The sequence below is a fragment of the Salmo salar genome, chromosome 01, assembly GCF_965601325.2.
Source record: "Salmo salar chromosome 01, fSalSal1, whole genome shotgun sequence".
In the NCBI taxonomy this organism is placed as follows: domain Eukaryota; kingdom Metazoa; phylum Chordata; class Actinopteri; order Salmoniformes; family Salmonidae; genus Salmo; species Salmo salar.
In genome coordinates this window covers 68,129,115-68,146,962 of record NC_138291.1, presented here as the reverse complement: position 1 = coordinate 68,146,962, position 17,848 = coordinate 68,129,115, and the positions used below count along the sequence as shown (strand labels likewise).

The 17,848-nt window shown below is 43.2% G+C and overlaps 2 protein-coding genes across 2 annotated transcripts in view; both read right to left on the bottom strand.

Annotated features, from left to right (window-relative positions):
- The window catches only part of LOC106607527 (serine protease HTRA1A), a 38,580-nt gene that overhangs the window by 15,813 nt on the left and 4,919 nt on the right, over positions 1-17,848 (bottom strand). The window contains exons 2-3 of the mRNA XM_014204562.3: positions 2,286-2,385; positions 1,589-1,793 (exon numbers count right to left, since the gene is read on the bottom strand). Of these exons, the coding sequence (XP_014060037.1) occupies positions 1,589-1,793; positions 2,286-2,385 (305 nt within the window). The remainder of the gene's footprint in view (positions 1-1,588; positions 1,794-2,285; positions 2,386-17,848) is intronic.
- Positions 2,296-17,848, bottom strand: part of LOC106607536 (pleckstrin homology domain-containing family A member 1) — a 77,282-nt gene continuing 61,729 nt past the window's right edge. Inside the window, exon 12 of the mRNA XM_045721320.2 lies at positions 2,296-2,385. Coding sequence (XP_045577276.2) covers positions 2,362-2,385 — 24 coding nt within the window. The 3' untranslated portion in view covers positions 2,296-2,361. The remainder of the gene's footprint in view (positions 2,386-17,848) is intronic.

Sequence of the window (17,848 nt, the reverse complement as noted above, 5' to 3'; positions counted from 1 at the left end):
TGTATATCATTGGTGTGACTGTCCTTGACTATCAGTGTATCAGTGTTTTGTTACTTGTCATGTTTTGTGTTTTTTGTGGACACCAGGAAGAGTAGCTGCTACTTATGCAAAAGCTAATGGGGATCCAAATAAACTAAATATAAAGAAGTCTTAGCTATGGAGCCACAATGGGGCCCCGGGTGTATGGTCAATCCACAATCAGCGCTGGGCTGTCATGGTCAACCAGTAGTTGGGTGGTAGTCTTTACCACCATGGCACAAAGCATTCAACTTTTCAGTGTCTTGAAACTGGTCCTGTTTTGAGAACTATAAGATTTATGCTGGTTTTCATTACAACAACTATTTCCATCCATAATCTTTTCTTCAGACATTGATGGATCACTGCTTTGGGTCTGATATCACCTTACTGTTGTCTAGTATAGGTCTTGAATGTAGACCAGAGACTATAGCACAGTGGTCTTCCAGGGCCAGTATGGGGAACCAATGTAGGCCGCATAAAAGAAAACATAACCTTGTCTTGACGTTTTGGGCCAATGCAGTGTGTAGCCCTGTCCTTGTCGTGAGTGTCTTTTCAGCTGTGCATTGAAGCGAGGGAAAGCTCGGTGAGGCATTCTGCTGTGCAGTTACTCATAGCCCGTGGCGTTGACAAGGTGCCAGGCATTCCTTCATATGGTTGTCGACTATGATTCATGTGGGATGTGTTTCCCGCTGGTCCACAAAGCAACAGCCTCTCAACGTTACTGTACTTTCCCGTGGCAAAAACCTTACATGGCCTGCCTCCATGCCATTTATGAGCAAAACTTTTGCAATCAAAACTATTTTCTCATTGGAGCATAACATGGGTTTTCATCTGCTGTTAATGAGTCTTTGCAGAATATCTTCCAAGTTTATTTCTGAGAATCGTTGCGTAATGACTGTTGTTTTATGAAGTGTTTTTTTTCTGAATGCCATTGCCAACATGAACTATGTGTTGAATACCAGCATTTACAAGGACCATTTGATTGCACTTGTTGCACCACTCAAACAATCACCTCTCTATGTTATCAAGCTGAACAACACTTTTCTATCAATAACATCTTGCAATTCCGACTCCCCTGCTGTTTTATAGGGAATAATATTGAGTAATTGTTGTTCACTTTGCCAATGGTGTCTAGATATGCAGTTGTAAAATATAGGAAAGTACTGCACCAAAATGGCTGCTGTTGGCCTGGAAGGCTGTACTTAAAATCCAATCCGCTTCACGGGTGTTGAAACTGTCAATGTCATTCCCACACACTCTCACAGGCAGGAATTAAAAAGGACTGAAGCGTGGGAGCTACTGTGTAAAGCCACACTCCTCAAACCCACTATTTATGCCACTTATAATATTCCATAAAGTTTCCATTTGAAGGAATAATGTGACGATCTTAGTGAAGGAGTGGGTGGCACACACAAGCAAACTAACATGTTGCAAATGTTTCTAACTGCAAACCCGTTCCTTATGCCTCCGTTTGGCTCCTATGTTAATTATTGATGTGGTAAGTTGTTTGAATAAAGTTATTTCAATTTGATTTGGAACTATGACCGTGACCTCTAGTGACCACTCTTACTGGTGAGTCGATCTTGAGGAGTGCGATGTCGGACTTCTCATCCACGTCTTTGATCTTGGCGTCGTAGGTGGCACCGCTCTTCAGCTCCACCTTTACTCTATGCTTATTGGCCACAACGTGGGCGTTGGTCACGATCTGTCCATCCTCCGACACCACGAACCCTGAGCCACTGGCCACCGCCACCTCCCTCTTAGAATATGCCATCCTGAGCAAGAGGGAGGGGAAGATAGAGAGGTAGAAAGGGAAAGAAAGACAGATGCGGAGAGAAGAGAGAGATACATTTATAGAGAAAGGGAGGGAGGAATAGAAAGAGGGAGAAGGAGAGACAGGGATATGGAGAAAGATCATTTTTGGGAATTTTTACCTTCATTTAACTAGGCAAGTCATTTAAGAACAAATTCCTATTTTCAATGACGGCCTAGGAACAGTGGGTTAACTGCCTTGTTCAGGGGCAGAACGACAGATTTGTACCTTGTCAGCTCGGGGAATTGAATTTGCAGCCTTTCGATTATTAGTCTAACGCTCTAACCACTAGGCTACGCTGCCGCCCCTGAACAAGGAGCGGCAGAGATAATGAAAAAGGATAAGTACTTAAGTGTCGTCCCAACTAGTGTATTCTTACATCCAGGTGGGTCGTAAAGAAAACTCTGGTATTTGTCTACAGATATTCAAGGACCTACACACACACAGCTCTTACTTGCGGTAGAGTTCAATGTGAACCACGGCCGGGGCGATCCTCTCCACCACGTCAGCGATGAAGTTGTATTTGTGTCTCAGACTGTTAGGGTTGTCCTGGGCTAGAAATACAACAGAGACAGGATGTTGCAATAAGAATTTACTCACCAGAAACACAAATTCAATGACAAAATGTAACAGCAGTGCAAGAAGTCCATTATATGAAACTGGTAATTATCTGAAGAGAAAGGGAACGATGACAGTTTGTGGCAGAGACACTATCCTGTGTTTGTAAGTGCCTTTTGAGGTCTTCTGTAAGAAGACAAGTCAGGAAATGTTGATGATATACCATGTAATTATATCATGCTGTCTTTTTCCAGGTTGTGAATTAAGCCTTTTCTGAAGATTATCATAGACATTTTGCTTTTTAAATCAGCAATCTGTGATTGTAACATATACTGCTCCAAAAAATAAAGGGAACACTTAAACAACACATCCTAGATCTGAATGAAAGAAATAATCTTATTAAATACTTTTTTCTTTACATAGTTGAATGTGCTGACAACAAAAATCACACAAAAATAATCAATGGAAATCCAATTTATCAACCCATGGAGGTCTGGATTTGGAGTCACACTCAAAATGAAAGTGGAAAACCACACTACAGGCTGATCCAACTTTGATGTAATGTCCTTAAAACAAGTCAAAATGAGGCTCAGTAGTGTGTGTGGCCTCCACGTGCCTGTATGACCTCCCTACAACGCCTGGGCATGCTCCTGATGAGGTGGCGGATGGTCTCCTGAGGGATCTCTTCCCAGACCTGGACTAAAGCATCTGCCAACTCCTGGACAGTCTGTGGTGCAACGTGGCGTTGGTGGATGGAGCGAGACATGATGTCCCAGATGTGCTCAATTGGATTCAGGTCTGGGGAACGGGCGGGCCAGTCCATAGCATCAATGCCTTCCTCTTGCAGGAACTGCTGACACACTCCAGCCACATGAGGTCTAGCATTGTCTTGCATTAGGAGGAACCCAGGGCCAACCGCACCAGCATATGGTCTCACAAGGGGTCTGAGGATCTCATCTCGGTACCTAATGGCAGTCAGGCTACCTCTGGCGAGCACATGGAGGGCTGTGCGACCCCCACACCATGACTGACCCACCGCCAAACCGGTCATGCTGGAAGATGTTGCAGGCAGCAGAACGTTCTCCACAGCGTCTCCAGACTCTGTCACGTCTGTCATGTGCTCAGTGTGAACTTGCTTTCATCTGTGAAGAGCACAGGGCGCCAGTGGCGAATTTGCCAATGTTGGTGTTCTCTGGCAAATGCCAAACGACCTGCACGGTGTTGGGCTGTAAGCACAACCCCCACCTGTGGACGTCGGGCCCTCATACCACCCTCATAGAGTCTGTTTCTGACCATTTGAGCAGACACATGCACATTTGTGGCCTGCTGGAGGTCATTTTGCAGGGCTCTGGCAGTGCTTCTCCTGCTCCTCCTTGCACAAAGGCAGAGGTAGCGGTCCTGCTGCTGGGTTGTTGCCTTCCTACGGCCTCCTCCACGTCTCCTGATGTACTGGCCTGTCTCCTGGTAGCGCCTCCATGCTCTGGACACTACGCTGACAGACACAGCAAACCTTCTTGCCACAGCTCGCATTGATGTGCCATCCTGGATGAGCTGCACTACCTGAGCCACTTGTGTGGGTTGTAGACTCCGTCTCATGCTACCACTAGAGTGAAAGCACCGCCAGCATTCAAAAGTGACCAAAACATCAGCCAGGAAGCATAGGAACTGAGAAGTGGTCTGTGGTCCCCACCTGCAGAACCACTCCTTTATTGGGGGTGTCTTGCTAATTGCCTATAATTTCCACCTGTTGTCTATTCCATTTGCACAACAGCATGTGACATTTATTGTCAATCAGTGTTGCTTCCTAAGTGGACAGTTTGATTTCACAGAAGTGTGATTGACTTGGAGTTACATTGTGTTGTTTAAGTGTTCCCTTTATTTTTTTGAGCAGTGTACATTATTTTTACTTTTGAATTAATATACACTGTGGCCAGTTTATTAGGTAAACCCATCTAGTACCAGGTTGGACACCCCTTTACCTCCAGAACAGACAGAATTCTTTGTGGCATGGAAACATTGCTCAATAGGTATCAAGAGATGTAAGGTGTGACAGGAAAACATTTCTCACACCCTTACACCACCAGCCTGTAGCGTTGACACCAGGCAGGATGGAGCCATGGACTCATGCTGCTTACGCCAAATCCTGACTCTGCCATCAGCATGACGTAACAGGAAACAGGATTCATCAGAACAGGCAATGTTTTTTCACTCCTCAATTGTCCAGTGTTGGTGATCGTGTGCCCACTGGAGCTGCTTCTTCTTGTTTTTAGCTGATAGGAGTGGAACCCGGTGTGGTCGTCTGCTGCAATAGCCCATCCATGACAAGGACTGACTTGTTGTGCGTTCTGAGATGCCGCTCTGCACATTACTGTTGTACTGCGCCGTTATTTGCTTCTTTGTGGATCGCCTTTTAGCTTGCATGATTCTTTCCATTCTCCTTCGACCTCTCATTAATGAGCTGTTTTCGCCCACAGGACTGCCGCTGACTGGATGTTTTTGTTTGTCGCACCATTCTCTGTAAACCCTAGACACTGTTGTGCGCGAAAAGCCCAGGAGGCCGGCCGCTTCTGAGATACTGGAACCGGTGCGCCTGGCACCAATGATCATACCATGTTCAAAGCTGCTTAGGTCACTCGTTTTCCCCATTCTAACGTTCAATCGAACAGTAACTGAATGCCTCTATGTCTGTCTGCCTGCTTTACCTAGAAAGCCACGACCACGCAAACCTTTTTCGTGAATGGGGTGGTCACTGATTTTATATATTAATTGATTCTTGAAGAATATAACTTAAAAATGCCTCATGAGCTTAGTTCAACTGTTGTACCCGATCAGAAACCCCAAATATAAGATTGTTTTACTCCACAGTTTGTAAACAATGTAACTGTAAACAAACATTGACTATATAACCTCAAAACATGGTTAAAACTATAATTTTGATATTGTGGATGGTCATTCCTTGCATCCATAGCTCTGTCTATGGATGTGAGAGTGGTTACATTTCTCCATCCCAATTCCTGAGCTGTTCACCAAAACCGAGGTGGGGTGTCCGCTTTGTTATTATTTGAACTGCAGATTGCCTATTGAAGTAAATACAACAATCATGCTTTTAACAACTCTGTTTTATCTTTCCACATCCTCCTCAAATAATTATGTTAAAAACATAGAAAGAGAGCACAAAATATGTTTTGTCGTACAATCCTACACCTTGCTGTAGTGGACTTATAAAGGTTGTTAAGTTCAATTGTATTACTCGCCATCCAATGCAAAGTGGCGTCCAAAAACCTAGAAGAATAGGTCTACCAATGATTAGAAGTTATTCCCAAATCTCTTTAGTCTAACTTTAATGTTACTGTGATGTGTTGAGAAAGAAAAGAAGAAAAACGTTCTGCTTGAGGCCCAACACAGGTGTAGAATGAGCACTAGCCTGACATACTGCACTTAATTACACGTTCAGAATACCCCATTTCTTTCCTGTTCAAGAGGGGAAATTCCTAAATGGAATTCATATTTCATATCGTCAGCATAGCTGTAATTTCCCCCCAAAATAAGGGGGTCATATAGCATGATGGCTTTAGGCAACTTGTTTCATTTTAGTCTAACAAAAGCCAATGTTAAAACGTCATCCATGAATGACTGGGTTTGTTACACCCAATAGCATCTCAAATCAAATCAAATTGTATTAGCCACATACACCGAATACAACAGGTGTCGACCTTACAGTGAAATGCTTACATACAAGCCCCCAACTAACAATGCAGTTTCAAAAAATACAAGAAAATACAAGATTAAGAGATAAAAGTAACAAGTAATTAAAGAGCAGCAGTAAAACAACAATAGCGAGACTACATACAGGGGGGTATGTGCGGGGGCACCGGTTAGTTGAGGTAGTATGTACATGTAGGTAGAGTTATTGAAGTGACCATGCATAGACGACAAACAGAGAGTAGCATCGGTGTTAAGATGGGGGGGCAATGCAAATAGTCTGGGTAGCCATTTGATTAGATGTTCAGGAGTCTTATGGCTTGGGGGTAGAAGCTGTTTAGAAGCCTCTTGGACCTAGACTTGGCGCTCCGGTACCGCTTGCTGTGCGGTAGCAGAGAGAACAGTCTATGACTAGGGTGGCTGGAGTCTTTGATAATTTTTAGGGCCTTCCTCTGACACCGCCTGGTATAGAGGTCCCGGATGGCAGCAAGCTTGGCCCCAGTGATGTACTGGGCCATTCTCACTACCCTCTGTAGTGCCTTGCGGTCGGCGGCTGAGAAGTTGCCATACCAGGCAGTGATGCAACCAGTCAGGATGCTCTTGATGGTGCAGCTGTAGAACCTTTTGAGGATCTGAGGACCCATGCCAAATCTTTTCAGTCTCCTGAGGGGGAATAGGTTTTGTCATGCCCTCTTCACGACTGTCTTGGTGTGCTTGGACCATGTTAGTTTGTTGGTGATGTGGACACCAAGGAACTTGAAGCTCTCAACCTGCTCCACTGCAGCCCTGTCGATGAGAATGGGGGTGTGCTCGGTCCTCTTTTTCCTGTAGTCCACAATCATCTCCTTTGTCTTGATCACGTTGAGGGAGAGGTTGTTGTCCGAGCACCACATGGCCAGGTCTCTGACCTCGTCCCTGTCTCGTCGTTGATCAGGTCCACCACTGTTGTGTCATCGGCAAATGTAATGATGGTGTTGGAGTCGTGCCTGGCCATGCAGTCATGGGTGAACAGGGAGTAGAGGGGACATAGCACGCACCCCTGAGGGGCCCCTGTGTTGAGGATCAGTGTGGCAGATGTGTTGTTACCTACCCTTACCACCTGGGGTCGGCCATTAGGAAGTCCAGGATCCAGTTGCAGAGGGAGGTGTTTAGCCCCAGGGTCCTTAGCTTAGTGATGAGTTTTGAGGGTACTATGGTGTTGAACGCTGAGCTGTAGTCAATGAATAACATTTGTCCATAGGTGTTCCTTTTGACCAGGTGGGAAAGGGCAGTGTGGAGTACAATAGAGATTGTATTATCTGTGGATCTGTTGGGGCGGTATGCAAATTGGAGTGGGTCTAGGGTTTCTGGGATAATGGTGCTGATGTGAGCTATGACCAGCCTTTCAAAGCACTTCATGGCTACAGACATGAGTGCTACGGATCGGTAGTCATTTAGGCAGGTTACCTTAATGTTCTTGGTCACAGGCACTATGGTTGTCTGCTTGAAACATGTTGGTATTACAGACTCGGACAGGGAGAGGTGAAAATGTCAGTGAAGACACTTGCCAGTTGGTCAGCGCATGCTTGCGGAACACGTTCTATGTACCGCAAGAACGTGCGGTACACGTTCTGGTAATCCATCTGGCCCTGAGGCCTTGTGAATGTTGACCTGTTTAAAGGTCTTTCTCACATCGGCTGCGGAGAGCGTGATCACACAGTCTTCCGGAACAGCTGGTGCTCTCATGCATGTTTCAGTGTTATTTGCCTCGAAACGAGCATAGAAGTAGTTTAGCTCATCTGGTAGGCTTGTGTCACTGGGCAGCTCTCGGCTGTGCTTCCCTTTGTAGTCTGTAATGGTTTGCAAGCCCTGCCACATCTGACGAGCGTCAGAGCTGGTGTAGTTCGATTCGAGTAGATCTGCAATGAAGGTCAGGGTCTGAAGTATTCTCCTTAAAGTTTAAGACACGAAAATCACGGAATGGAAAAGAACAGAGCTCAAACACAATGGGATTGGACAGTAGGGATAAGTCTCTCATCTAGACCTAAGATCAGTCTGAAGTCTCTAGAGAGGTCATAATTTACAACCTGTCTTCTTCACTTCTCAACATTATGATGATACCTGGCTCTCCCTCTTGACACAGACATACCTGATTTGTTTCCACAGACACATCACTGCAGTGGAAATGAAGGAGAGTGGGTTTGTGCCAGTTGATGACGAAACCTTTCTTGCGGACTTGGGAAAATCACAAACCAGATGTAGTCAGTGTGCGCTCCTTCCATAGCAGTGTAAGGTACTGTTGCCTTGTACGTAGACCATGACAGGTTATTTATTAATGAGACACTGTCAGAGCTGGGGTTCAGATCAGGTCAACGCCGGATGGAATGAAGTCGACCACGAGACAAATCAAAAAGCATATGGACCAAGGATGGAGAGCATCTACTTAAACCTGGGCGGCAGGTAGCCAAGTGGTTAGAGCATTGGGCCAGTAACCGAAAGGTTGGTGAATCGAATCCCCGAGCTGCCAAGGCCAAAATCTGTCGTTCTACCCCTGAACAAGGCAGCTAACCCACTGTTCCTAGGCTGTCTTTGTAAATAAGAATTTAGTTAAATAAAGGTAAAATATTTAGTTAAATAAAGGTAAAATAGAATTTAGTTAAATAAAGGTAAAATAAAAATAAATAAACTCCCTCTAAAATTGTGAATATCATATTAACTATCAGTTTTTACTGTTCTGAAATGGAGGACATATGCATAAGCTTCCTTACAGAATTATATACTGTATATGTTTAGTCGACCCACATTCACTGGCAATATTTATTTCAATGTTGAATTGTGTCAAATAAAATATACTTAAAAAGGTCCTACAAACAAACTTAAACTGAGACAGATGGCTTTTTGATTTGAGTGCTCAGTCCCCAGGCAGGCATGCTTTACTACAGACTGAGACAGAGGAAGAGAGAGGGGTGCCATCAGAAGCAAAGCAAAGCCTATCGTCATCTAAGGGTGAAAGAGGGGATACCTAGTCAGTTGTACAACTGAATGCATTCAACTGAAATGTGTCTTCCGCATTGAACCAAACCCCTCTGAATCAGAGAGGTGTGGAGAGATGCCTTAATCAGCATCCATGGCACCCGGGAAACATTGTGTTAAATGCCTTGCTCGGGGACAGAATGACAGATTTTTACCTTTCAGTTACTGGCCCAACACTCCTACCCTGCAGGCTACATGGTAGACGTGTCTATTCTGGCTCCCTGAAAGGTAGTCCATGTTGTCTTATCAGTTACCTTCGTCTGGCCTGGCTGTCTGGCAGAGTGGCCGTGCCCTCAACTTTACCTCCTCAGAAGTGGGGGAACTGGGGGAAGGAGTAGAGGAGGACGGAGCCACATTTTCTCTCTTCGTGTCTCGTTATGTCTATGCAACATGTAGCAACACACAAAACCACTCAAAAGCTCATGAAACAATGAGCTTCTTCAGATAGTCATGATCTCCAAGGACCAGCTCAGTAACCTGCGGTCAAAGAGACATTCCACCCAGGTATGTATCTCTCCCTCTAATTAGACACACTCCAACTCACTGACCTCATCAAGACACCAAACTTCATTCTTGTATCAAGCACTCCCCAACACACACCAGTCTGCCTGCCTGTACACACTGTTAGTACTTTATGAGCTTTTCCCTAAGGAAGCTGCTCTTCCTTATCCCCATCCTACACGCAGAGGGATTGGGTTGAAGTGTCAGTGGGGTTGCATTCCTTCTGCAGTATTAGTGTAATTCACGTCCCTTGCTGCGAGGCTGTGATGCAGCAAATGCATTGGCTGCACTGAATACACACTCACTAAGCCTTTGAGAGAGTCCCTAAGTCAAAGGAAACATAGCCACTGAGCTCTGTGAACATACACAGAAAAGCACAATCCCAATTCAATCCCTGGTCACTGTCCCTAAGGCCTAGACCCTTGCTGATGAACTGAAAGTGCGAAGCTAGAAAGGGTATAGTCTAGAGGACTGGGTAGTGAACTACGGTCTGGGAATGTGCCTTATATTTCGGATCAGAGACTGGGAAAGGAATGGGGAAAGAAATATGGAGAATGATAAAGCAGAGGAAGGAATAAACTAGGTTCTCTTCAAATTGACGACATATTTTCATGAGAATATTCTAGACTCCGCATAAAGAAAATATGCACATTTTTCCACCAGTGGTTCAGTATGTTTCCACCAAATGGACTTGTTGAAGATAAAAATCATTGCGTGATGACGTAGTGAACACAAAATATATTTTTTCGCTTAAGTTCTCATGTACCGAATACAAATCTAAAGTTCAATGTGTTTCCATAGCATTTTCAACTCTACCGATAGTTTTGTCACAAAAACTGTTGCGTTAAATACCAAATGGCCTACTCCGGTCTTGGTACCTGCGCTCTAGCCAACAGCTCGCAGACAGTACAGGTAGGCTGTGCAGGTTGGCTAGACTACATGATAAGATTCGCCTATTATGGATAACAGCAAGAACATTCGTATTTGTCAAACGGCAGCCAAACAGCGATCATCATGTCACCAGAATAAGACCCTCAACATTTATTGGAAAGGAGCATCATGCTCATACTGTACACTTTCACCACCCTGTGAAGTTCATCATCATTTATTTAATGTATAGCCTAAAAAACTGCATGGTTTCCCAAATTATAGTGGGAGAACCAAACACCATATCATCGCATGACTCCAAATGTACTTCGATATGATAGTTATTGTATCAATATTTGCGCATAAAGGGGTTTCCAATGCCATTTCCTGCATAATTAATTTTACCAACACAAAAAGATCCCACCATATCGAACGAACACGTTATCTGTCGGCATTTATAAAATTACACCGAAACTTCCTGTTTCCATCACAGGTGTCGTGATTTTGTTTTTATACAATATGACTTGACTCCCTGAAAAACTGTCGATGGAAACATGGTTATAGAGAAAGAAAGAAAGAAAGAAAGAAAGAAAGAAAGAAAGAAAGAAAGAAAGAAAGAAAGAAAGAAAGAAAGAAAGAAAGAAAGAAAGAAAGAAAGAAAGAAAGAAAGAAACAGAGGAAGAGTGGCAAAAGGGAGGCAGAGACGAGAAGGCTAGGAGGAAATATGTGCACGATCAGCATACTGTACATGAGCCACCAAGCATAATCAAAGACAATTCACATTCTCCATTGTACGCGACCAATTAACTTTGATTTGAAAGCACATCAACACAGCTTGCCATTGTAAAAGCAGCAAGCCCCAATCACTCAACAGAAATATGCATAATGTTGCTGTTCCTTTGGGTGTGAATTTAAATTAATGAAAAGGTTGTTCTCAACATCCTAAAGTCAACATTTGTATTATCTTACCTCTTGTAAAATACCAATAAATCTAAAACTAGTTTTTGCAGGTCATATATGCCATTCTGTGACTAAATGAGTTGAGAAAACACAAGAGGGGCCCATGGGACAGCAACATTTTACCTAAATCCTGTGCCACTTCAAACAACTTGCATAATCGACAACTTCAGAAACTAGATGCAAATGACATCATGTACCAAGTGTAATTTCATGTGTTTGCTTTAAGTGAGGCCAGTGGTCTGGAGCCTCTCTTTACTTGGCCAGGGGCCTTCATGTAGCTTGGCACAGAGCTGCACTTTGCTTTCTTAGGCTGACTGGAGCTGGAGAAGAGCTGGATCAAGTATTTGCATCCCAAATGTTTGCTCAATCACTGAGGAGACACTCTCAGACATAACTTTGGCCTGCCTTGTGTGTCCTCATGTTGGAAAAGGTATACACATGGAGACCTTCAAAAACACTTCAGATAGCCTTCTGTCATGCACATATTGTACAGTATGTGCATGCACACTTACATTAACTGTCTGACAACGAAGCAGCGTTTTAGAAACAAATACTGTGATACGCACTGAGCATGTGCACACACACAACATCTGGCGCAGTGAACGTTTCCTCGCCTAGAGGTGGATTCTGCTTCAGGTGTTGGGGCATGGTCCAACTATAAGAACTAAACACATGGAGCACATCAGACATACAAACACAGTTAAAGAACACAGTTAAAGAACTGTTGATCTCTCTACCACCTGTGGGTGAGGTGTAAGCGTAAAGGTCGTCTCTGCATCATCCTCCTCAGCGTCGTTTACATTTAGAAAATGTTAGGAACAGATGCAGTGCCAATATTTGTATATGAATTTCTACAATTTATAGTTGGTATGACGTTAAAGTCATTCATATTTTGTGCCTTTGACATTTACAAATATTGTCCCATTTACATTATGTAATGTAAATGGGACCTAACTAGCCCCATAGAGACACAAACTGACCACCACATTATGATTGGGTCGCGTGCAGCTGTGCTCCGAATTGATGATTACTTGGGTGCTGCCAGCTGTGGGCAGGATTAAAATAAACCCAACCCACAGAAAACTGATATGGTAACCTTCATTCCTTGACATATCATTTTTTCCTATCAGCTCGCAAATCTCAGTTTTGGACGAGGCTGACTTTATGACCAAAATTATCCCATTTACACTTAGTAGTCAATTTTGACACTAGAATATTCTGACTTATATCGATGCCACATAGACCATTTTCAAAATGAGAAGTTGCTTTTTAGGGGCTGTTGCTCTTTAATGATATCTGAGTGAGAGTGACTTGCTGCACTGTTGGAGAGAGAAACACAAGCATTTCGCGACACATCGGCTAAACATGTGTATATGACAAATAAAATTTGAAAATCAATGGGGGGCCCCCTGTATTACTACAAGTTTAGATCGCTAAAAATTGTTAGCTGACACGGCTAATTGAGTGACTGTCAGTGATTGACATTACAAGAGAAAAACTGCTGATGCACAACCAAATTTCGAAATTGCACCTTGTGTATTCTACTATTCTAATGTTGCTTATGCCCAGACAAACCTTGTAAAAATATGTTGAAATTCTACTTTTGAAACGACGTCAGATGCTCAACGTTATAGCCAGTATCAGAAGAAAAAACTGTCTGGGCAGCACCTCCCACTGGAGAGTTGATCTATCAATAGCTATTAGGCTATATGACACAAGCCCAACCCTGATAATCCACTAGGCTATATGACACAAGCCCAACCCTGATAATCCACTAGGCTATATGACACAAGCCCAACCCTGATAATCCACTAGGCTATATGACACAAGCCCAACCCTGATAATCCACTAGGCTATATGACACAAGCCCAACCCTGATAATCCACTAGGCTATATGACACAAGCCCAACCCTGATAATCCACTAGGCTATATGACACAAGCCCAACCCTGATAATCCACTAGGCTATATGACACAAGCCCAACCCTGATAATCCACTAGGCTATATGACACAAGCCCAACCCTGATAATCCACTAGGCTATATGACACAAGCCCAACCCTGATAATCCACTAGGCTATATGACACAAGCCCAACCCTGATAATCCACTAGGCTATATGACACAAGCCCAACCCTGATAATCCACTAGGCTATATGACACAAGCCCAACCCTGATAATCCACTAGGCTATATGACACAAGCCCAACCCTGATAATCCACTAGGCTATATGACACAAGCCCAACCCTGATAATCCACTAGGCTATATGACACAAGCCCAACCCTGATAATCCACTAGGCTATATGACACAAGCCCAACCCTGATAATCCACTAGGCTATATGACACAAGCCCAACCCTGATAATCCACTAGGCTATATGACACAAGCCCAACCCTGATAATCCACTAGGCTATATGACACAAGCCCAACCCTGATAATCCACTAGGCTATATGACACAAGCCCAACCCTGATAATCCACTAGGCTATATGACACAAGCCCAACCCTGATAATCCACTAGGCTATATGACACAAGCCCAACCCTGATAATCCACTAGGCTATATGACACAAGCCCAACCCTGATAATCCACTAGGCTATATGACACAAGCCCAACCCTGATAATCCACTAGGCTATATGACACAAGCCCAACCCTGATAATCCACTAGGCTATATGACACAAGCCCAACCCTGATAATCCACTAGGCTATATGACACAAGCCCAACCCTGATAATCCACTAGGCTATATGACACAAGCCCAACCCTGATAATCCACTAGGCTATATGACACAAGCCCAACCCTGATAATCCACTAGGCTATATGACACAAGCCCAACCCTGATAATCCACTAGGCTATATGACACAAGCCCAACCCTGATAATCCACTAGGCTATATGACACAAGCCCAACCCTGATAATCCACTAGGCTATATGACACAAGCCCAACCCTGATAATCCACTAGGCTATATGACACAAGCCCAACCCTGATAATCCACTAGGCTATATGACACAAGCCCAACCCTGATAATCCACTAGGCTATATGACACAAGCCCAACCCTGATAATCCACTAGGCTATATGACACAAGCCCAACCCTGATAATCCACTAGGCTATATGACACAAGCCCAACCCTGATAATCCACTAGGCTATATGACACAAGCCCAACCCTGATAATCCACTAGGCTATATGACACAAGCCCAACCCTGATAATCCACTAGGCTATATGACACAAGCCCAACCCTGATAATCCACTAGGCTATATGACACAAGCCCAACCCTGATAATCCACTAGGCTATATGACACAAGCCCAACCCTGATAATCCACTAGGCTATATGACACAAGCCCAACCCTGATAATCCACTAGGCTATATGACACAAGCCCAACCCTGATAATCCACTAGGCTATATGACACAAGCCCAACCCTGATAATCCACTAGGCTATATGACACAAGCCCAACCCTGATAATCCACTAGGCTATATGACACAAGCCCAACCCTGATAATCCACTAGGCTATATGACACAAGCCCAACCCTGATAATCCACTAGGCTATATGACACAAGCCCAACCCTGATAATCCACTAGGCTATATGACACAAGCCCAACCCTGATAATCCACTAGGCTATATGACACAAGCCCAACCCTGATAATCCACTAGGCTATATGACACAAGCCCAACCCTGATAATCCACTAGGCTATATGACACAAGCCCAACCCTGATAATCCACTAGGCTATATGACACAAGCCCAACCCTGATAATCCACTAGGCTATATGACACAAGCCCAACCCTGATAATCCACTAGGCTATATGACACAAGCCCAACCCTGATAATCCACTAGGCTATATGACACAAGCCCAACCCTGATAATCCACTAGGCTATATGACACAAGCCCAACCCTGATAATCCACTAGGCTATATGACACAAGCCCAACCCTGATAATCCACTAGGCTATATGACACAAGCCCAACCCTGATAATCCACTAGGCTATATGACACAAGACCAAGCCCTTGATAATCCACTAGAGCTATATGACACAAGCCCAGCCCTTATAATCCACTAGGCTATATGACACAAGCCGCATACCCTGATAGATCCACAAGGCTATATGACACAAGCCCAGCCCTTATAATCCACTAGGCTATATGACACAAGCCCAGCCATAATAATCCACTAGGCTATATGACACAAGGCTATATGACACAAGTCCAGCCCTTATAATCCACTAGACTATATGACACAAGGCTATATGACACAAGTCCAGCCATAATAATTCACTAGACTATATGACACAAGTCCAGCCATAATAATTCACTAGACTATATGACACAAGGCTATATGACACAAGTCCAGCCATAATAATTCATTAGACTATATGACACAAGTCCAGCCATAATAATTCACTAGACTATATGACACAAGGCTATATGACACAAGTCCAGCCATAATAATTCACTAGACTATATGACACAAGTCCAGCCATAATAATTCACTAGACTATATGACACAAGCCTATATGACACAAGTCCAGCCATAATAATTCACTAGGCTATATGACACAAGCCTATATGACACAAGTCCAGCCATAATAATTCACTAGGCTATATGACACAGTGCTATATGACACAAGTCCAGCCATGATAATTCACTAGGCTATATGACACAAGGCTACATGACACAATGCTACATGACACAAGTCCAGCCATGATAATTCACTAGGCTATATGACACAATGCTCTAGCAATAACAAAGTTGAGGAGGGAAATAGCAACCCCTTAAAAGGTTGCCACAAATTGTTAATGTTATGATATTTCATATCAAAAACATGTCTGGGATGGATAGACAGTCTGGTTTATGTTGAGTCCCACTGATTCTGATTACAAGCGTCTCAGATTGCAGCTCAGCTGCACTGGCTGAAACTGAGGACTCACAGAGTAGAGTCCATACAAAAGGTAGTGTTTTTATACTAAAGGAAGCTAAGAAGTTTTAATGCAAGCAAACACACACTGACCATGGTGTACAGATCACTTACAGAGTGTTTTTACCTTCAACATCTCCTTCTGGTATGAGAATGTTTCAGTAAGGAACAGGAGTAAACTGGCACCAGTTGTCAATCAGGCCAGCAAAATAGTACACACAGAACTTTACAAGGAAAGCACTTCAGGTCACCCACAAGCTGCATGCATCCATCCAAATGATGCCGTCCGTTTGAAGAACAAGGTGCCACTTGCACGGAAAAATGGCATTAAAGGCCCATATATATTTCCACACCATGAGGTTGGAATAATACTATGAAATTGTGAAAATTATGATAATGCCATTTTAGTGTAAAAGCTGCTTGAAAAGGCCTGACATTTTAGACTATTTTGGTGGGATGGAGTTGTGGCCAATGGTGACATCACCAATAAGAAAGAGTTCCAAACCTCTGCAAATAATAGCTACATTCTTGCTTGAGAAATTGCCCTTTCCTGAGAAGATATTTTTGTTTCTCATTGACCATTTAATTGAAAACAATCACAGTAAGATACTCCATTGTTACCAGAAATGATTTGCATTGGACCTTTAGGAAATTATTTATCCCCTCCGCAGAGACAATCCTAAATAAGATTCTGATGAACTGACGTGAGGTAAATGCTCAATGTGTGTAATGTGTATGTTTTATGTCTGTTTTATATTTTTTATGTAAGCGAGAGCGCCAAAGACAATTTTCCATTCTGTGTAACTTAATGGACAATTTTTCTAATCTAATCCTGGAAATTAATATAGGCTACTCCATGGTAAAGTCAGCAACAATGACCTATTGCAATAAATACAATGTTGTTCATCCCTCCTCAGTTTTCTTATATCACAACAATTAAACTCTGGAACTGTTTTAAAATCATCATTGGCCTCATGGTGAAATCCCTTAACAGTTTCCTTCCTCTCCGGCAACTGAGTTAGGAAAGACGCCTGTGTCTTTGTAGCGACTGGGTATATTGATACACCATCTTAAGCCTAATTAATAATTTTACCATGCTCAAAAGGTATATCCAGCTTCTGCTTTTTTTGTTTGCATACTGTATCTACAACCAGTGTCCAGCTTTGCGAGGTATTGAAAAACCTCCCTGGTCTTTGTGGTTGAATCTGTGCTTGATATTCAGTAGTCAATTGAGGTACCCTAATAGGGTAGGGTGCCATTATCAAATCATGTTAACCACTGTTATTGAATATGGAATGAGTCCATGCAACTTAATATGCAATTTGTTAAACACATTTTTACTTCTACAAACCAAATTTCCCTCTGACATTATTGGGTATTGTGTGTAGATCAGTGACATAAAATCTTGACTTAATCAATTTCAAATTCAGACTGTAACACAATCAATTGTTGTTTTGAGGGTGACATTTCAACTACAGGATAATGTA